Here is a 22,089-nt window from a genome sequence, read left to right as displayed (position 1 = left end):
GCTGCTGTTTTCAAGGCAATCTGAAGTTTAATTCGACGCAAAAGATTTTGTTTGCCGTTTCTCATGTTTTGCTGACCACAAACACCCTCCCCTCTAGAAGGTTCTCCTGCTACAAAATGACCTCAGGTATATCTCCAGGGATCCTGCAGGGTAACAGATAGCTGCTTTTGCACGCATGATGCCAACCGACTGCAGAAATATACTGCGTTTCGCCTGGTTAAAGGTACAGCGCTGAAGGCTGGAATGCAGGTGGAGTTTCAGAAATAAAATGAGTCTATTTTCCAAGATATACCACTCTGTAATAATCGAGCCACATTGCTGTCACACTTTGCCAAATTTGGATGTCCTTAGAATATGATTCCCAGGTTGGAAAAAAAAAACCAAAGCTTTCACTTCACTATTTTATGGTATTCAACATCACTAAGCTGCTACACAAGGAAAAAGCACCTCACAGGTTCCTGGTTTCTCTCTGGTCCTGTAATCACCACTTTGGCCTTCCATGCCCACGCACACAGGTTCTGAAATCAGCGCATATAGGAAATTGAACTGCGCACAAAAAATTAAATCCCCCCCAAAATATTACGATAATGAAATTAACACGGTCGTCATTGAAATTGAAAAATGCTAAATTGACCACATGAGACTGGCTGCGAGAGGCCCACCTTGGCTGTGTGCATTACTATTGCTACTCGATAATCATAACCTATGCTCTATGACTGGGCTCGTTGAATCGCTGTTCCCAGTCTTTTGGATCTCTCTGCTTCTATGCGGATGACTGTCTTAACAAAAAATAATTTCAGGTTCACAATTTTACATCCACTCAATTTAGTGCGCACAAGTCTTTTGAAAACAATTTGCACAACTTGAAATTTTTGTGCACACGGGCCATTACAAATTAGAGGGATCATTGTTGCCCGGAGTACTATTACGTCTGAACCTGTCTGCAGCTGTGGATTTTTCTATGGGAGCCATCCGAGACAAACAGCCTCTTACCCACCTTCATTTCCCAGGGAGCGAGTGATTCACGCCCAGCCAGCCTGTCACGAGCTGCAGACGACTGCCAGCACACCATTATTCAAAGGCCTTGTTCCTCCTCTGCAGCAAGACCGGCTAGTCAGAGCAGGAGGAAGATAGCGCCTCCCGCACAGACACAAACAATTCGTACAGTACCTAGAAATATCGGCCCAGGTAATCCATGAAAATAAAAACGACAAATAGATACGATAATATAGGTCTCACATGTTTCCTATAACATGGTTATACAGCCGATATACTCTGCAAAACACATTTTAAAGCAGTGCATAATGAAATATAACGAAAGCCACTTTTAATGTTGTAAGCCTCATTTGTTATTCCCCGACACAGCCATCTTAACACACACACACAGGACACTGCAAAGTATCTAGCCGTGGAGTGAAATTTAGTTGACATCTCTCAGGCCCGTTTTGTACTGTACATGTTTTACTTTATCCTTTTATTTTAATCAGCAATCCTGGGTTGCGTAATCTAATCAGAGCGGAACGAAAAAGAGTCGCAAACCGAGGAAGAGAAAACATATCATTTGGAGACAGAATGCAAGACGGCGTGACGTCCAGTGTGGCTGGCCCTCACACAGATAATGAGACAAAACATTTTTTTTGAGGTCAGGAGATAAGTGCTATAGTTTCCGGCTTGTCGTGCCTCCTGTGTGACTAGCTGAAGCCTTACCATCTTTGTTTTATTTTGGGGCGCGTCGGCGGAGACAGGGAGGGCTTCAGACGTCTGTCTCTGCCGAGGGCGTCCTGTCCTCTCCCACTGCTCCAGTTCGAGGCCCAGAGTGTCTGGCCAAGGAGACGGAGAGCCCCACTGCCTGCTGGGTGTGGCCTGTCAGGAGAAACCTTCATGAATCTCCCGGCGAGGAACGCGCCTTTCAAATACATCCATTTTCCCCTCTGGTTTGAGACAGACACCCTACAGGAACTGCTGGATTCACACCGTTTCCTCTTACTGGGAGCTGGGAATTTCAGCATCTTTTAGCTTTGTACGTGAATTGTTTCAGAAATGACATAGGACTAGCTTTGAGGTCTGGCTAAAGCCGAAGTGATCATTCATATCCTTTAGGTTAAGGGAAGGTTTATATCCTGTACTTCCTCAATTCTTTAGCAGGTCCCTATGAGCGGGTAAGTGCACGAGCATTTGTGTTTAGTGCAAAAAGCATTTTAGGAATTAAAGCTGATTATTATTAGTAAGAGTAATATTAGTACTTCATGTTGCAATTGTAGCACTGCTACAGCTAGCTTTTCTCTCTCCATAAGACTGCAAAGTGTCCAGCCTGAATATAAGAATGACATTTTTCCTTGTCTTCTGCGCATTTTGCATTGTAAGTGCACTAAATGTTGCAATTCTTATCTCGCCCAGATAAGGGGGGGGGGGGGGGGGGGGGAGATAAGCAGGATTGTGTGAGCACAGATAAACGGGATTGTGTGAGCAGGCAGAGGTCAGCGTCTGTGAGAACCAGTCATTTTCCTCTCTCGGCCTGTTCTAGAATTAAGAAGGTGGGTGGAACCTAGGTGGCTTAGAAATTGAAGTTAATAGCGGCCCTGTTTCGCTAACCTTTTAATTACAAGATTGTCAGAAAAAAGAAACACCCTTAACAATAAGCCTTTCAATACAGGCGGTTTCCCCTCGGCTGATGCCTCTTCCCTCAGCGCACTCTGTAAAAAGTGCTGTGTCCACTGTTCTCTCTGATAGGACGGAAGTAGTACATTTCTGTCTAGATCCCTTTCATACTGGACAGGAAATACAGACTGGCTGCTTTAAGACGGCAAGAGCGCGCTGCATTCTTTCAGTGGAAGACCTCCTGCTCTCTCGGCCCCAGATCACAGCTCATCCTCGGTGTTGACTGTCAGCAGTACAGCCCAGTGAGGTCAGAGACAATTGCACAAGAGAGGAATTGCACAACCAGTAAAAGACTTCAGGCAAATACCAAACGCAAGTCTCCATAGCAGCACGCTCACTCGCACACACAGCCTGTACAGGAATGATTGTGTAACCTGCAACCCAGCCTTGCACTGCTACTTTCTTTCTTTCTTCTCCCTATTGATCAAGCAAAGAGTAAAAAAAGGGCAGTAGGGAGGTTAGGAAAAAAAAGGTACAAAACGCTTGTACTGTAAAAAACAGATTAAAGTTAGGATTCCATTGGGACCTTGAGTTTTTGCAAGTGTTCTCGAATTATCTCTCTTCTCGCTGAATCTGATTCAGTACAGGCTTGGCTCACAGGCCCAACCTGTCAGTTTGCATTAGCTCTGCAACATCTTTCTCCTCAGCTCAGCCTGCTGTATTGCTCAGCCTCCCACAGAGAGGAAGGGAGGCTACCTGTAATTACCAAGGGAGGGACGCTTAAGGTAAAGCTGGAAAGAACCTGTCCTGAAAGCACGCTATCCTTTTTTTTTACTGTGAACACATAGTCATTAGTTTTATCTTTGTTCCTAAACAAAACCAAACAGGCACAAAGTAATATAGAGCAACTTTCCTCTCCTCATCTTTTAGAAACATCTACATCTGACCCTCTGCCTGCAGTGGTACACCCTCATCCACACTTCCAACTTTCGGCCCATCTAAAAAATCATTTATACCAGGATCTCGTCCAGACATTTCTTGAAAGAAGCCAAGGTATTGGCTTCAACAACATGGCTGGGCAGCTTGTTCCAGACTTCCTCAGCCCATGGGCTCATGTTTCACTGTTCAGGCTGAAGAAATCTGCTGGGTAGACCTCATCAGGGCCTTTGAGGATTTTGAATAGGTGTATCAGGTCCCCTCGTAAAGTTTTCCATTCAAGACTGAAGAGATTCAGTCCCTTCAGCCAACCTCAGTGTTTGACATTGTGCAGTAGTTTGCAGTAAGGACAGTTTGACAGTAATGACAGAAACACAGTGCAACATGGATCTGACCACAAATGCAAGTCTCCACTCTTCTCTCTTGTGACACTATGAGACAGTATAGGATAGGATCCAGTGATGCCAACAAAGGGCATGAGGAGAATCCCACAGGATTTAGGGAATTGCTTCATAGAACAAGAAAGGCCAAGCACGCTCAGTGAAGAAACTTTGAGCAAAACCTTCAACGGTCCAAAAGAAAATAAAACATGCTATCTTATGCAAGTCCAGGAATTTATGCCAGGTTTCAAACATGAACCTCTGCAGCTACATGAAAAACAATCCATTCGAGCTCTAAGGATCTGCACAAACCTTGAGTCTTTCCTGGGACTCCAGGAAAAAAAAAAACAGACGCGGTTTTAAAATAAGATTGTGGAGACAAGAGGTGCCCAAGGCTTGTAATGATCATAACCACTGATGACAGAAGTCAAAGCATTTGTGAAGCCCCCTGAACTACCGAGTTATAAGAATTGAAGAGCATTTTTTAACTTAAGCAGTGCATACAGGATGTTGCACTCACACTGTCAGGGCTGAAACTGAAAGGCGTTCTATATAAGGGCACAGACCTGTCTGATGACGTGCAAGAGCTGAGGACTGAGACCCCAATTGCCATCTGCAGGTCACACACAGTGACACAGAGACCAGGATGAGTCTCTCTGGACATGGTGACATGCTGTGATTAACCACAGTCCAAAAATACCCTCCTGTTGGTGGACTGACCTTTCGTCTTCATTCTGCACCCAACTTGAATGGAAGAACAAGCAAACAGCAGGGTATGAAAGGCAGTGGGTGCTTCTACATACACGGAAATGAACCAAAAAAAAAAACAACCCAGGTATGGCTTTGGAACAATGGCTGGTGCCCTGCGCTTAAATTAAAACCCATTTTTCAGAGAATCGGGAGGTGCTGTGTCACCATTATCAACCTCCAGGTCTTGGGGTTGCCTTTTAAGGATATTAACACAAGCAGTTGGAATATGATGGATGATAACTATATACACATAATATAGCACAGCATGACGCATTCAATAATCCTTGGCAGTCTTTCAGCTACCCGTCCATACTTTCATAGCACCCTAATATAGCACTTGACATGGGTATGTGTGCCCAATACACTGGATGTCCTGCGAATTGCTCAGACAGTGCATGTCTAAATCCTTCTTTGTGCACCTTACTTGCCAGGATAGGCTCCCTCTTCCCTGCCACCTTTTATTGGATAAAAGGCTAGAATATACTGTAGATGTAGATGGATTGTCAATGAGTTTCAGGATAAAATTGTTCAAAGGAAAATAAATGGAACGATACTACCACACTTACAAACTTATTGTTATAGCTGAAAAGAAAAGAACAATGATAATATCCCAGTTGTCAATACAGACATTTTGCAAGCTAGGTTTTGGAACCAACAGCCATTAACTCAACGAAAACAGATGCTCTTAACTTTTTGCAAGTTATTCTATTGAACTGCTTTATTGCTCATTTCGTGACGTTTTATCTTTTGTTTAATGTTCTGATAGTTTTCAAACTATCCCAGTTCAAAGCACAAGGCGAACTGAATAACTCAGCAATCAAGAACAGCATTATGAAAGGAAGCACAGTGCCTTTCACACCATACTTTATATACCAACAATGATACCAATTCATTGTTTTCTTTTCGGACTTTGTCCAAAACAAAGGCACAACATTAAAATTAAATCTTAGAATGTCTATGTTAAGGCACGGCTGGTCATTTATAGGTGTCGGCTCGACTCCTTTGCCATTACACTGTATAAATAACATTATAACCTTTATAAAGCGAGCTAATCTTAGCTGTCGAGTCCTATGTTCCGCCCTTAAAAACGGTGGCCCTCCCTAAATATAGTCCTAGTTTCCGAGCCAAAACGAACATTTGCTGCGTCACTCTTGCTTCTCTCTCTTGTCTGAACACCAACCCCACGCTCCCTTAACACTGCCACCTACTGACTGAGAGCTGAGACAGTCTCTATGGCAACCGGGACCGGCTCTGGGCTTACGGTTGGCAGGTGGGCGGTTGGCTCACACAGGTGGTTGATTTATGATTGTTAACAGACCCCCAGAAAAATCCCACCCTTTGTGCACAAAAAAATGAAAAGTGGTTAAAAAGGTTGCACTTTTTTTTTTTAATTTGTAGACCAAAATGAAATAGAATGTCCACGCTTGCGTTTCAGTCCTGACCTCCTGAGACGATAATTGTTCCCTTTAACAGTTTCACAGTTCGTGTGGCCTGCTAATTTCCGATACGTCAGGATATCAAGTTATTTGGAGCTGTTTCTGTCTATTTTAAAACACCACGTCAGAATTCAGGGAATTTAGCTCTAAACTTGAATCACTGTAAGTTAATACATTTTAGAAGTGAAAAACACGAGCAGTCTAGTGCCCGCAGAAATGTGGCGAGTAATTCAATTTCAGAGTTTTAGTTTTATGATTATACAAAAAAGAAAACACAGCATGCAAGGAAACAATTTCTGCATTTCCAAAGCTAGCACTACAGTATGTTAGCATTGTGTTGATAGTTTCTTCAGGGAGAATATACAATCATTTTGAATATACAATCAGCATATTGTTGGGGTTTTTTGTCGTTTTTGCAAACGTGAAATTTCTTTCACTCACCAAAGTGTTAAATCTGAGATTCGAGTTTTGTTTAAAATCTTTATATGAATATTTTATACGAAATATTCACATTTAAATGTCTAATTCAACAAAAGGGACAACATCTGTAGGAGGTGAATACTGTAGCGCTCTCGGGTGGTGCAATACTTTTGGAAAGCAGCACAGTTTAGACGTAATAATTTTAAAACGGGGAAAAGCAGATTAAATCTCCGAGATAATGGCAACAACAACACAGTGATAATTTAACCAACGGAGACAGTATGACACTGTGTTTACGAAGACATAAGCCATAGAAATAATGTACACCACAAAATAATATCTTTTAAAGTAAAACATGATACGCAGACTGACGCGTAATACACTTCACTAGAGAAAATACAAGCTATTGGCAGATATAATAAAATCCCACTAGGTGGTGCAATATAACCACAGACGTACACAACAAAACCAGTAGTTTAACCCTGAAAAGTAAACGCGAATGTTTCTTTCTCGTTACTAAAACAATATTACCTTGTTTTGGTACACCGTCTCCCTCCAACACTTAGATCTTCACACTAATTTCCACAGTTTTAGTATTAACGATGGCATCAGCTCTTTAATGAGCCTCGGTCGCTTGTCTGTTGTCATGTCTACCTCAATAACGAGCCACGACTGGTGCCCAATTCTTTCACCCAATCAGCAGTATCCTCATGGCTCCTGAGGCAAGATAAGATTAAACACGCAGAAGCTTGGATGCCTGCAGTCACGTTGTTTTACAATAGCTAACTTTTGTGTTTCTTCTTTGTTTTCTCCTATGTTATCTGTTTACTTTTATGCCGGTCTCTTGTTTCAGCTGATTTAACATAATGTATGATTTGAGTTCTGGTGGGTGGAAGGGATGGGGATTGGGATTTTTCTGTTTGACTTTCCATTTGTTGTATCACGACTAGGTGTTTCTACTGCATTCTGCTCTGTGGTATTGTACTGTATGTTATTAAACAATAAAAAAAATGTTTGCAGTAAAGGCTTCCAATCTTGCAGGGTGTAATTCCAGTACTTAATTGAATTAAGAAGTTTCTTGATAAGTCTTATTAATCAGCTCATTTAGCACCTTTGTTAGCTCTCATTTGTGTTACGTTGCTCATTCTGAAACAATTGATTTTCTCAGTCCCTTCAGCCAGTCAGTGTGTAACAAATGAGATCTAAAGTGAGTTAACTGGGGAAAGCGCAGATCAGAGGACTTTACTCAAGGCACAGAACACCCTGTCACTAACACAGGACTCCTCAGAGTGTCAGAAACAGGGCAAAGGATGTTGTGAGACTAGGTTATGTGTGTGAGCTGCCACTTCCTCTCTCTCTGAGCACCTGCAAACGTGCGGTTTGTGAAGTCTCGCTGTGTTGCTTAACCCCTTTGGTGCAAGAATAGGGGATATAGAGTTCTTAGAAAAAATCGTGTGAGCACTGCAAGAGACAGGGACATCTGAGCACTGCAGCTTTTAGATGGCACAGTGCTGGGTTCACTTCCATGCTGTTGGTGAGGTCACCTCGCAGAGCAGCAGAATGTCCTGACCCCCGGGAGACTCACTGTGCACACACTTCAATCTCAACTGAATTCAACAAGGGTGCACAAGGAATAGAGGCAAGGAGAATTTCATGCAGACTGAAGGACGTCAACAGCTCCAGGCTCAGGACTAATGCAGTGCAGCATGGAACCCTGTGAAGATTTGCATCTGAGGAAGCCACATGATTGTCATTCAGTTTGACTGTGGTCTCTCTCTGTCTTTATTAAGTACATTATTTAAGGCAGAGGAAAACAGATCAGGGTGACCCAATTCAACACAACCCATCACAGCTTAAATTAAATAAATGCCTTTCAAAAAGCCCAATCATACTAAAGAGGATTAATGCCGCCGGCTAACTGCTCAGACTAATTCTAATTCCAATTCTAATTCCACAGGCAGGGTAAACATTAAACTCCTACAGCAGCTGTAGTTTGCTAGTTGTTTGCTTTCAAAAATCAAGAGTGGATCAATAAAATACACAGAATGACCCTGAGGCATATATAAATATGAAAATATACCGCTGTAGTTACAGGTCAGCAGTTATCTGAGGGCATCATATATCTCTCATTGTTGTTTTCACATTTCGTAAGATATTAATTGGTAAACAGACAAGAAGCCTTTATATATACAGCATATACTGTACGTGTCTTTGATAATGTGTCCAATAGGCTCAGTGTCCTTTTTAAACTGACATAAAGCAAAACAAATAGTTGAAAGTTCAATTGTTTATAGTAATAAACTAGAATTATGCTATAGAAGAAAAACTTAAATGATCTACAGTACATGAAATTTCAGTCTGCATATGAGAGCTGAGCAGAAGTTTTAGCCAGAGGAATTTCCTGTATGTCTTTGAGAGATCACTGGATCATTGTCAAGTCAGGCCCCACAAGGCCTGTAGCAGTGTGGATCATTGAGGGCTGGTGGTGTACCCAATTAAGTAATTATGTCTATTATTAATTGTGTTCATTATAATAAAAGCCAAATTGTGTTTTCTGCCTCTACTGTCCTGCGCACAGGACGTCTTTTACCCTGCACGGTCTGACGTGGTCCTGGCATTTTCTGGAAGGAGCACACTAAATGAAATTGCCGGGCAAGGGATGCCCCCTATGTGATCCCAAAGTGGCCAGAGTATTCGTGGATACAGGGCCTGCTGGATGTGTATTTGGAAATCTTGCAGCAGAAAGGGTCCGGTGTGGACAGCAGCTGTGGAAGAGAACCTTCAGAAGATCTGCTGGTCAGTAGTGTGAGATCAGTGGGTTTAAAAACACAAAACAGAGAATTCCTGTACTTCCTTTCACACCACAGGAAGACCCGCCAGCTTAGACTGAATGTATTTTAACACATCATTTTACATTTCAGTGGGGAATAGTACAGATGGGGTTAGCATTGCTGCCTCACAGTAGAGGGGCCGAGTTCAATTCCAGACCAGCGGTGCTGTCCGTGTGGAGTTTGCATGCTTCCCCCAGGTTTTCATGGGTTTCTTCTGCGTGCTCTGATTTCCTTTAACATTCTGGAGACATACTGCTAAGTTAACTGGCTTCTGGAAAAACTGGCCCTGGTGTGAGTGAGTCTGTGTGCGCCCTGCGATGGACAGGTGTCCTGTCAAGGGTCTGTCCTGCCTTGCGCCTGTTGCTTGCAGAGGTTATCTGGCTCCACCGTGACACCGAACTGGATGAAGTAGTTAGAAAATGGATGGATTAACCTGTACTTACTTCCTTTATGTCCCAGATTTATTGTCCCAATTTCACAATTTAAAAAGACACATGAAGAAGCTAGGTCATCAGTGTGAGAGACAGACACATAAGATATATGCATGATAAAAAATAAATAGAAAAATACGGAAAAATGTAACAATCAGTTACAACAACAATGTCTAAATTGTGTATGTCCATGGAAATAAAGGTTTGCTTAGTTCCTTTGCACTTAAGGTGAAGGCTGGTTTTAGTAAACAGTTACCGAAAATGCCTTTTTTAAAATACGTTTCATTTATTAAGTACACAAAAGTCTCCAAAACAGTACAAAGGGAGGAAAAACTGTTCACAAACACAGTTCTTTCAAAAATACATGTTTGCATACAAACCTGGGTTAAGAAACAAGACTTAAAAATAAAACATGCTGGCTACACCCATATCTACCAAACAGTATTACACATATTTTCCCAAGAGTCTTTCCACTGTGGTAAGATATACATTGCTCTCTCATTAATACTGCAGAGCCTATCACAGTTATTTGAAGCAGATGGAATAGTTCGAATTATTACTAAATTACTATTACATTTTTAAGTGAATTTTTCCAAGAAGAAGAAATTCCTTTTCCTGAATTGCTTCAATGCTTTTGTGACTGCTCTCTCAAAGAAGAAGAGTGGACGTTTGCTGCCTAGTGATCACGGGCCACTGCGAAATCCAGGCTCATGTACACATTGTCGTAGTTGAAGGCTACCATCCACACCCATGTAAGCCACAGTATCTAACTGCACAGCAGCTATCTCAACAAAACTGTTCAAATTAATCATTAAAACAAGCACTGGAGAACTCCAAAGTCAGAGCACTGTCAAGTATTCTGTACTTGTAACCAATTCATCACTGCAGCATAATTTGGATATAAATTCACTTATTTTTTAATTTAGTCTATCATCGCCCAGCATTTTGTAATTCAGTCTTGTATCTTAATTATGTTTTTTTCCTTCCACATTCCACAATAAAGCAACTTACAGTATATTTGTGGTCATTTGTACTGCAATGAGGAATGTGAGTACCTTGCTCAAGAGAGCAACAGCAGTATGTACTCCCTAGTGTGCTAACTGCAGCCCAAATCTCAGCTTGTTCTTTAGTGTCTTAGTAGTGTCTAAGACCCCTATTTTTGGGGGGGGATGGCAGGGTGTCTGGATTGTCCTGGGTGAAAGGACTGTCTCGGGTCCCAGCCGTTTTGAAAAATGAGCTGTGGATCAGGCCCAGAAATAAAAAAATCTGCAGGGGCACAAGCTGCAGGACCCCTCACCCCAAAAGTGAAAAACAAGTGTCCCATTTTCAGCTACGGTGTCGAAACAGAAACACCTTGAAATGAGGTCAAAACAACTTAAGAATAAAAGCCACGTTCATTCTTCGCCTTTATGATGGTGATTATTTTTTGTAAACGTGAACTGAACTCACTGCCCTCTTAGGACAAGATAGATGTGGCCATATCCAGCAGAGGAATGTCGAACAAACAGAAAAGAGGTTTCCCTGGGCTTCAGCTTCATGATGTATTTGCCACGTGGCGGTCTGGCCTATCGATTCGCGGGTAAGGCAGTCAGGAGAGTGACAGGCAGCGTGACTACCCCGGATTCGCAGGCTGGGAAAGGTGTGCTTGCCGGCACCACAGCGCATTCCTTTGGGAATCAGGTCTCCCATTCCTATTTTCGATTCCGGATCTCTGCCCACGTGCAAGACTAGAATGTCCGCTGCCACCCTCTAAGGAGGCCCTCAGTAGCGCATCATCTGGTATAGGACCTCTGCCAGCTGAAGATGGCATGGATGTTATGGGAGCAGGCCGGCACCCTCTTGCAGGTGCTGACGCTCCGGTGGCGGAAGGCCCTGATGTTGGTGCCGCCCCCCAGCCCCCTGCGGCGGGCCGCCTGCTTGGACCGCTCCTCGGCCGCGAAGAAGTCCGTGGTGGCACGGAAGAACTCCAGCAGCGCCCGGTGGCTCCACTGGAGGGCGCCCTCCTCCCCGGGCGTGGAGAAACCGCAGTGCCCGCCCTGCGCCGTGAGCAGCAGGAAGAAGTGGGGGTTGGTCTCGAAGAGCTCAAAGGGGAGGGTGGCGGCGGGGGCGCCCCGGACGGGGTCGTCGCGGCTGCACAGGCAGAGCACGGGGATCGCCACCTCGTCCACGTCCCGCAGGGGGTCGTTCCGCTCCCAGTAGGCCTCCCACCCGCCCGTCAGCGCGGGGTGGCAGAACAGCGCCTCCTCCAGGGCCCGCAGGGAGCAGCTGGAGAAGAGCTTGTCCATCTGGACCATGTCGCCCAGCGCCGTCTTGTACCTGCGGGAGGTTTTAACAAAATGAACGGAAAGAAAACAGAGAAAATCTCCTGGAGTTGCAGTTTCCTTCCTTTGCAGCAATAATGGGGAGAGAATGGATCCAGCCATTTTCCACACAGACCACATCTAAAGGCTTTTTGTATCTTCTATAGGTACTGTAATAGCAGCCATATCACCCTGTAACTCACAGCTGGCAGCCCACTGGTCTGTGAGCCTGGTCAGTACCTGGCTGGGAGACCTCCTGGGAAAAACTAAGGCTGCTGCTGGAAATGGAGTTAGTGGGACCAGTAGGGGGCACTCACCCTGTGGTCTGTGTGAGTCTTAATGCCCCAGTGTAGTGACGGGGACACTATACTGTAAAAAAGGCGCTGTCCTTCAGATGAGACGTAAAACCAAGGTCCTGACTCTCCGTGGTCATTAAAAATCCCAGGGTGTTTCTCGAAAAGAGTAGGGGTGTGAACTGGCTTCATCACTCTGTTCTCCTCGGTGCCTTGACTGGGTGTCCACGGCAAGGATTATTATTAACATCATACTATGATGTCAGTTCACATTATTAGGTGTCAGGAATTTTTAAATTATTTTTATCATCATCATGCAACTTTAATGGTAGCGTTTAGCAGGATAATGGACATTATGAATATTAAAAGGTGAAGTATCACACAGCGATCAGAGAAATGCCCTCCTCCTCCTCATCCTCCCAGCACCTCGGCGCCCCTCACCTGCTGAGGCAGACCTTCTGATAGAGCAGCAGGGCCCAGAGGAAGGGCCAGGGGGGGCCGCTCTCGAACCAGCTCTGGCAGCGGAAGATGGGCGACAGGCAGGCGGCGGCGGTCACGTAGCTGGACGAGCCGCACTCCCCCAGGTAGGACAGCAGCAGGCCCGCGCCCGTGCTCTCGCTCACCGCGTACAGCCGGCCCGCGGGCTGCCGGTACCGGATGTACCGCACGGCCTCCCGGAGGTCGGCGGGGTCGCCGAACTGCTGCAGCCGGGGGGTGCTGAGGGGGGTCCCGTTCTGGCTGCGCCGGCTGAAGACCACGGGGAGGTAGCCATGGGCCAGGCCCACCTGGCAGAGCTGCGCGGGACAGAGCAGAGGCGTTCCGGCACATTATTCCCCAGGAGAGGGCGGCCCGGTTCAAACTCGCCACAGGTTCTTCCAGAAAAGAGTCCGTTTTCTAGTTTTCAAGTGTTCGGTTTAAGGTGAGGCTTGCACCCACAGCAACAGCACATGTTTAGATGAAAAGCTGAGATAAGGGGAAGACTACTACATGTTAAAGGCATTTCAGACTTCCTTCTTAGAAGGAGGATTCTGTTAGACTTTTGTTTTGTTAGCTCAGTTAAACTTACCAAACAAATCTATGGAATAAGGATCTAAACTGCAGTCTGTGAACACCACTCAGACTTACAGAAAGTAGACAAGAGTCTGAGAAGAAGATGAGACATGCAATTAGTGTGGTTTTGGTTTTCTAAATGGAAAATAGATATGGGTAGTAATAAAAAAAATAAAGAAAAGGGAAAGAGGCCGTGATGTTCCTGGGTCAGTGGGTGCAGCTGATGATCACTGCTGACCTTGTCACCTTCACCAGAGGCTGGATTCAGATTCCTATATATTTTCTATATTTGCTGGTGAAGATTTGCAGCCCTGAGCACGCAATTCCTGTCAACACTATCTTTCCTTGGAACAAGTAATAGATTTATTCCATGCTGAAAAAAAGAAGAAAGAAAACACAACGTTTCGGCCGTGGAGCCTTCTTCAGGTGTGGCTTAGCCACCTGAACTATCTTTCCTTGGTTGTGTTTGTCAAAGGGGACGGCTGTCACTCTGATAAACAGGACCAGGGACAGGGTGAGTATTCAAATGTTGCGAGATGTATACCAAATCCCTAATCTATCTATGCAAACACAGGTCTGCAAGAAAATGTGCTGATCTGGGCTCTTTCTTGAATCAGGCATGACATTTCTATTTTGTTTAGAGGTCTTGCTCTGTGCAAACCATCACTGCAGCACAGGGCTTCAGTATACTTCTCAGTGTATTAAACTGACAAAAAGGTATATCGCTACCACAGTACATTCCAGGCCACATCATTCTGAGGTGAGCACCTAGCGTATAAATGCAAAAGCCTTAGGCTAGCCTGTGGGTTTCATACCGCACAGTCAGGAGGAAAAGAATTCACAGCATACGTCTCTGAATAATGCATCAACTCTGACACACGGCACACTGCACCACATTTGCAAACCAGCATAATCGCCTCTGAGAAGACATACTGATGTATTTCTGGTATGAATCATGGGGAGCTTAGTGCAAAATACACAGATGACAAGCAGAACCCTTTTCTTTTCCCCCTGCAAAACTGTAGCAATATCCCAGAGTAACACGTGAAAGGTAGTTCACATCAGCAGTTCTCTTACACCAAAAAGCATTTAAATCAACAGCAAAAATAATGTCCACTATTTAGAACAAGTTTAGGTAAGGTGGAAAACTAGTGAAAAGTCCAGCTATTTGTTGCTTCGATCATAAAAGTTCTGCTAAATGCTACAAATGTACGAAGCAGCCTGACTCACAGCCTAATTAGATTATATCACATGTTAGGAAAGGCTAAGCTACGGTACAACAAAACAGACAGAAGACAAGCAAAAGACAATGTTACTTTAACAGGCCACTATATAACTTCTGAAATCAGGAGAGCTGGGGGTGGTTTAATTATTTCCTTTGAAGACTAAAGGCAAACTCTAATGGGTTCTGTGTTTCTCCTAATAATGTTCATTAAAAATGACCTGGATTTTCAATCTTTCCTTCTGTTCACCCTACTGCAAGGCATTACGTCAACACAAGCCATTCCTGTCCTGCTCTGGATGCAGAGGCCATACAGCGGATGAAATATTGGGACATCTGGTTTCCCTCATGGGCCATAATTGAGCAGCCCGAAAAATTGCCTTCCCAGAGCAAGTGGACAAGAACGGAAAAGCCAAGGGGAAGGCAGACTTTCTAGAATTTGCAAAACAGTAAAATATTGTAGGATTTTTAAAAAAAAATACATACTGTAACATAATATTTTCCTTTTTTATCCTAGCAAGAGGGGTTTATAGGACTAACTGTGCTTGGAATGGCGGTATGGAGCTAATGACAGCTCAGACCTCCAACTAGACCACTGTCAGGCCATAAATTCAGGACACCCCACTATCACCTTAACTCCCCCCCATTACTAGACGAGGTCTGCCCCTCTTGTTCTCCTTTCCAGTCTGTCACCTCCCAGCGTACCTGGTCTGTGCCGATGAATACCCTCTCTGTGCACTGCACTTTTAAACCGCTGTAACAGACTATCTATTTGGAAACAAGGGAAGAAGAAAAACTCATGAATGTAGCAGGTCGTGAAGCAAGATATGAAATGACAGCAAGACAGATCTCATCCATTCCTCTGCTGAATCCACCCAGACATGAGGCAAAAGGTGCTATACATGCACTGTGGAACTACTCCTCTCCAAAAAAACAAGTTTTTAAAAAAAATGAAAATCTTCCTCCCATGTTCCTATTAAGAATGGAAGCACCAGTTCTTTAGTTCAGGCTTAAATAAAGATGTCAGGTAGCAGGCAGGACGGAGAAGAACCAGTGAAGAAGCCAGCTCGAATCCGAAGGGGTCTGTTAATCTTGCAACATTATCGCACTGGTCAGAGGAGATTCACTGCCCTGCACAAAGACTTCCTGTTGTTCTGCCTAATTTAGATCAACACGGTAGATTCTGGTGTAGTTAGTAAACTACTCACGTTTTCAAATTATACCAAATTAGAAGGATTAGCCAACTCTGTAGCAGCAGCAAATTAAATTCAAAAACGATTTAGGTAATTATTCAGGACTAAGCAAACATCTGGCTGATGATAGTTAATGTAAACAAATGTAGGATATAAAGGCAGGCAGCAAAACCATAAAATATACATACAAAACGGGAAACACTTGAGACTGAAGAGGCTAAATATGAAAAAGACTTACAGTAGGCGTTTGTGTTGACATCATCTACATCTTCCAGACAAAAAGAGGAAGCAACAAAAAGGCAAACAAAATGGTAGAAAAGATCAAAGGAGAGAATTTAAATTAAGGAATGTTGTGTTAAAATTATGTAAAGCACTAGTGAGGCCTCATTTACAATATTGTATACAGTTTTTGCCACCATTTCACAGAAATTATACTGCTGCTCTGAAAGTCATCCAGGAAAGAGCATCCAGATGCATTCTGGGGCTTAAGACAATGTCCTACACTGACAGGCTGAAGGAACTGAACCTTTTTAGTGCTGAACAGAGAAGTCTATGACGGCACCTTATCTCAATATATGGAATCCTCAATAACACTGATAAGATCAACCCAGCAGACTTTCTTCAGGCTCAACAGTGCAAGAGGGCGCTAGCGGAAACCACATGGAAGTGCATTTAAAACTGAGAACAAAAGGCACTTCTTTGGCCAAAGGGTAATGAGAGTACGGAACCAGCTGCCATGCCATGTTGGTTGAGCTGATACCCAGAATCCTTTCAAGAAACGGCTGGATGAGATTCTTGATTGATTAGCTACTAATCACAAGATAGGCCAGATGGGCTCATCTTTTGTAACTGTTCTTACATAAGAAAGAAGAGTAAGCCCACTTGCTTGAAATCATCATCAGTAGGTACAGACGGCTCTGAACCAGGTTTGTCAAATTGCGCTCAATGATTATGCCACCTGATAAGGAAAATACATGCCAAAGTGCTGTTTCCTTAATGGCAAAGAGTGTCTGCTGCTGTCTTTTGTGCCGTGTGTCATCATCAAGAAGGAAATATTGCTGTTGAAGTGCTTAGTTGCTAACAAGTGCTTTATAGTCTGTGCTTGAACACCAACAAATAGGACAGTAATGAAAAGGCTCAAATAGAAATCTGAGTTATGGAAGGTTCTGGGTCTCTCGAGTCCTGCTTCAGCCAATGCATTATGCTCTTAATTAAAATGACTCCCTACAAAACACCACGTATTAAGACACGTGCAGTCTCCAAAGAGAAACAGTGAGTGGCTCACTGATTTAAATAATTCTAACCACAAAGGCTCCAGCAAAAGAACAAAGAAGCCGATTTTTACTCTGTTTTAATTATCTGTGTTACAAACAATACCGGCTCCAGAGAAAAGAATAATTCAGTGGGATATCTGAATGAAGGCTAAATGAGCCATCTCAAACTGATAAATACTATCCCTATGTGGGCAAATGTAATTTTACTGGACAGAACAACCCTTTGATGCAGTATTTTTTCTGATGCAAGGAAGAAACTATAGAGTTCTAAACACTTTGCAGAAGACGTTGTCTGGCTGTGGTTCAGGAAATAGGGTTTGGTTTGGTTTGTTGCCTGTTCACCTACAGTGAGCTACCATAGGAATAACAGCTTTCATGCATTAAGATATTTGCACTGTGGTGCACTTTGCACTGGGGTATGTGTCTAGATTGCACAATGCACCACAACATTGCCCTTTCATATATAAACAAAAGTGTTTAAGTATTGTATTTAAGAAATTTGACAATCTTAATGGGACAAACAAAGTAAGAAACACCTACAGTAAAAAACAAAAAGAAACAAAAAACAGTATAGTCAGATCAAAAGAAAAAACAACAGCTCAAGCTTGCCTGTGCTTGTATACAGTTTCGCTGTTGAAATCTATTGTAATCACAGAATGGGTGGGTGTGTAAAACAATCAGGGATGTGAACAAAACTCAGTCTTTTTCAAAACATTCAGGAAAGGGAGTCCAGATCCTATAGAACTGCTCCACAGCACCTCTCCTATCGAAGCAAATCCTCTCCATTGTATCACCATCAAGCTCTTGAAACAGGGTACAATGACACGTTTCCATTCTAAAAAAAGTGTTTTTTTGGCCACAACCATTCCAATCAACAGTGCTGATTGTTCTCCCTTTGTTAGTCTGAGTTAAAATAGTGTTTTTAAATGACAAAGCATTACCCTTTTTTAAACAGTGCTATAGATAACTTTAAAATGGAGCACTGCAATTAGGCCCAAATGAAGTGTCACTTATTTCTAATCTGGCTGAGAGATGCCCTGGTCTGACCTGTCCCATTGCCGTCTGGCTGGAGAGGAAGCAGCAGGCAGTTTTGCAAAGCAGTCCTGTTCAATATTGCACCTATCCATCGCTTCACAAGCGGGGAAAACAGTTAACGGGCAATTAGGACAGTGCTCATTAAGAGCTGCGCTCTCTGCTCTGTTTCCGTGCCAACTCTTTAGGAAACGTAGCACCATAATCACTACTAGTTAGTGGGCTAATAAATAAATGCAACAACTGGTTGCCACTGTATTTAAAAAACAAATCTAGTCAGAATTATTGTATGAATGCAAGGGAAATAAGAAGGTCTTTGCGTCGGCTTTGCTTTGGTTTTCTGAGCTGCCCGTTCTTGTACAGGTCCTGGTTATTATCATTTCGCCACCTGATTATAAGCAAAAGTAAAGACGGATGCCAGGAATTAAATGTATGTGTTGCATAGCAAGATATCGGTGTTGGTGATGGCACCTACGGCGCTAACAAAGCCGAAAAGGTCCAGACCGTTCCATCCCTGACGACAAATAAATGCCGGAGCTCGCTCTTCGCCGAGATCCTATGAGGACTACGCCTGCCCCCCGAGCAACTGCAAAGGGGCTGGCATCGACGGGAGTGATGCCCTCACCTCCTCGCGCGTGCCCCCTTCCCCAGAGGAATCCCACCCCCATCGGGCCAAAGGTCTCATGCACCATGACAACAACCCCTCCCCCCCCCCACCCGGCTGATCCGTTTCAGCAAACGGCGTCTTAGCCGCTTCGAACAGACCCACAGCATCAACGCGGACACGCTGAAGAAAAAACACAACCCCACAAACAAGACTGAACAAACACGTTCAAGTGCTCCGGGTACAGACGAATGGCATCTGGTTTAACAGTCTAGTGTGATTAAGACAACGCCTGACAGCCCAGCCAGCAGCGTGAGATGCTTAAGGGTGATGAAAAGTGCTGTGTAAATGTGCTTTTCCCAGACCCGCCAGTCCTGAATATTATGATAAATAATCATGTTTGCACCTTATCTGAACGTGCAATATAAGCTTTCAGCAACGTCCCCCGCGAACAATGCTTCATCGCAGCAGGCTGATAAAAACAGCCTTCTTCTGGACAGAATAAACAGTGGATATGGACACACACACAAAAGTGGGTAAATATTTTTTCCCCCCTGCCTCTCTCTGATAAAGGTCGTGTCGTGGCAGGTGGCGTTTCAGACTAGGAGTAAAAGCTATTTTCTCCTTTACAAAATAAAGAGAGAACCGATTTATTTCGTCCGTTCCTTGCCGGTAAAATACGAGCAAGGCAGAAATTCCCTTACTTCACATGCATGCAAATATCAGAAGAGAGTGGCGTTTTATTTTACACGCAGCCTGATCGCGCTAGAGGAGCACCGCTGTATCCGACTTAAATTTCCTCGAGATGTAGCGAATCTTTGGCTGCCCAGCTCTCTCCCACACACGCCCTGATGAATCCATTCTACAGCATCTGCTCGCCATCCTGTCGTCCAAAAGGACGGCATTGTTTTGTTTTCAGAATGTGGGCAACCCATTGGCATATAATCTCAAACCAGCTAATCACCAGCAGAGCGCATCCAGGGGATAACTCGTCCAAGATGCATATTCTTCCACGATAATGCGCCGTGGGCTCTAGAAACGCGGCACGAACATGATTATCATATAGTTACCTTCAAGACATTCCTGGTGATTTTGCCAAAGGAATTCGGGATGACCAGGAGGATAGGACTGGTGGAGTTGCTGGATGTTCTCCGCCGTCGGTGGTGCACCGAGCCCGCCACCGCCCAGTCCAGCGCCACCAGCCCGTCGTCACTCAGCTGCAAGTACTCTCGCATGAAGTGCACGGAGCTCTCCAGCGGCCAGCAGGCGCTGAAGACGGTCTGTAGGAACGGGCTGGCTCTCCAGCTCCAAGTCAGAGCCGTCACGAAATTGCTGAAAGTGACACAGTGCTTGAGGAGGTAGTTGGCGAGGGCGGAAGGCTTGCATATCAGCGACACCGGCTCCTCTCCAGCTGGCGCCCCCGCCGCCGGACAGGGGTCGGAAACGCACCTGTCCAGCTCTCTGGACGGGCGCCGCGCCGTCTTCCTCCCCAGCCCGCCGAGAAGGACGCCCGGCCGGGGTTCAAATCCAAAGTACCGCTTGGCAGGCCAGAGCAAGGCCACCGCTATCAAGACGAAAACGGCAGCGAACCACTCTAGCATCTCACGGAGACGACGGCGAGCGGGTGCGTCTGAGCAAGTCGATCGCCGCTTGCGGTGTGTGCACCGAAATAGTTCGCCCAGCTAAGAAGATTTCTTCCGCAGGAAAAATAAATAAATAAAAAAAAGTGCAACCGCGTCTGTAGGTTCTTTCACCGAGCGCTTATACAGACACAAACGAAAGCCATTAATCTAGTTTTTGCCAAGGAAACTCGCGGTGTGCTTTTACTTTCTCGCCGAGCTCCAGTTTAACTCCAGAGTAGAGCTCGGTGGAAATGGCCAAGCGGTTTTCTCAACTCGGAGCAAAAGGCATCCGTGAGACTGATTTTTTTTTTTTTTTTTACTGCGGTTGCCTCCCTTCCTTGTCCACTTCATTCATGAGCGAGGTCGGTACATAGTCACTCCAGCGCACATCAGCGGATTTGAGCCCGACAGCGGTGCACAGGGTTCTGCTTAATTGAACGATGTCGACAGGGTCTGAGAAGTCGACAGCCTCTTCAAACTGATACTCGGATCCACTTCGTGCAACATCCTCCGCGCACAAGAGTTACGCTTCTGCATCCCATAGGGTGTCGCGGCGGCGGAGGCTGACATCTGGCAGGTATCAATAGCGCAAATTGCTGAGAATATTAAGATTGATAAGAGCGTGTCGGCGAGGGCGGCTCTCGGTGCGAGCAGCTTTCCTCCGCCTGCCCAGAACGCTACCGTCGCACTATAAACACAGGCGCGGAGCCAGTTTTCATTGCTCAACTTCGAGAAGAAGGCGTGAAAATTTGCCTCACAGGAGAGTGACAAATCATGACCACCCCTTTCTCCGCGTCCACTAGCCTTAAATTCCCCGTGAGGTACCGATACAATCAGAACTGCTGTCACAGGGAGGTTTTAAAGGCGATGGTGATTCCGCCGCGCTCGCTATCCTCCCAAGTTTGAATCCAGTTGGGGACACATGTCTTTCGCTTCAGACTTTGCTTTTACAGACCAAGATGCTGCGAGCGCTCGGCGTCAGTAACCGCTCCGTTTACTTGAACCTCCGGTGAACAGCAGGCACAGCGTCCGTCCTTAAGGCGGAGAATTTAAGCCGCTTGAGTAAAATAGATTTCTGTGTATTTCCTCATGATCAGTACTGGTACGGGTCTCATGACTCGTGTTCTAAACCCGCCGTGATTTCCTCTAACATCTCATAATCGTGGTGTGCAAAAGCGTTTGCAGATGGTTAACCTTTCTTTCAGTTTTATATATAGTTATCTAAATGCGGTGTTGCTTCTATGCGAAGTTCAAACAGGTGCAATTCAATTTGAAGCGGGGCACCTGATAAGTCAGCTACAACAAAAGGGAGAAAACTGATCTCCGCAGAAAGAAATGCTCGACAATCTGCTTGCTTTATTAGGCGTGAATGGTTCATAACGGTTCGTGAAGGGCAAAGTGAATTGGCTCACAACGATGGAGGGTTTTTCTGAAATGGAATTGCATCGATTATCATAATTCAGGTGTCTACCAAAACATAATTTCATTTTTAACCAGTCGATAGTTGTCTATTTCCCTTGGAGCAGACATTTACATATCGAGCAAAAGAAAGAAGGTCTTGTAAATGTCTGTTGCGTAAATGAAAGTTTATCTTCAAGTTGATCTTCTTCTCGTCACAAATAAGTCACAGGGACCAGGGAAGACAAATGGATTAGCGCTGATCTTAATCTTGTTAAGGTTTATATAGTCTAGCTATATTATAGCTATTATTTATAAG

At 44.5% G+C, this 22,089-nt stretch overlaps 1 protein-coding gene across 1 annotated transcript; it reads right to left on the bottom strand.

Moving 5' to 3' along the window:
• Window positions 1-10,048: 10,048 nt before the first annotated feature.
• On the bottom strand, window positions 10,049-21,069 carry abhd15a (abhydrolase domain containing 15a). The gene is made up of 3 exons (XM_088907137.1): window positions 19,821-21,069; window positions 12,817-13,169; window positions 10,049-12,098 (listed from the first exon to the last, which is right to left on the bottom strand). The coding sequence occupies exons 1-3, from the start codon at window positions 20,349-20,351 to the stop codon at window positions 11,555-11,557; spliced, it is 1,428 nt and encodes a 475-aa protein (XP_088763263.1). The 5' UTR covers window positions 20,352-21,069; the 3' UTR covers window positions 10,049-11,554.
• Between the last annotated feature and the right edge of the window lie 1,020 nt (window positions 21,070-22,089).

This window comes from Atractosteus spatula, chromosome 27, assembly GCF_055471065.1.
Source record: "Atractosteus spatula isolate fAtrSpa1 chromosome 27, fAtrSpa1.hap1, whole genome shotgun sequence".
NCBI classification, from domain to species: Eukaryota; Metazoa; Chordata; class Actinopteri; order Semionotiformes; family Lepisosteidae; genus Atractosteus; species Atractosteus spatula.
The sequence above is the reverse complement of the archived record's forward strand: the minus strand, read 5'-3'. Positions and strand labels throughout refer to the sequence as shown.

Excerpts from the sequence above, each read along its gene's own strand:
- abhd15a (XM_088907137.1), bottom strand. The coding sequence starts at position 20,351 with ATGCTAGAGTGGTTCGCTGCCGTTTTCGTCTTGATAGCGGTGGCCTTG. Across the intron at positions 13,170-19,820 it reads TCACCAGGAATGTCTTGAAG|CTCTGCCAGGTGGGCCTGGC; the intron begins GTAACTATATGA and ends TGTCCCGCGCAG. Across the intron at positions 12,099-12,816 it reads CAGAAGGTCTGCCTCAGCAG|GTACAAGACGGCGCTGGGCG; the intron begins GTGAGGGGCGCC and ends AACCTCCCGCAG.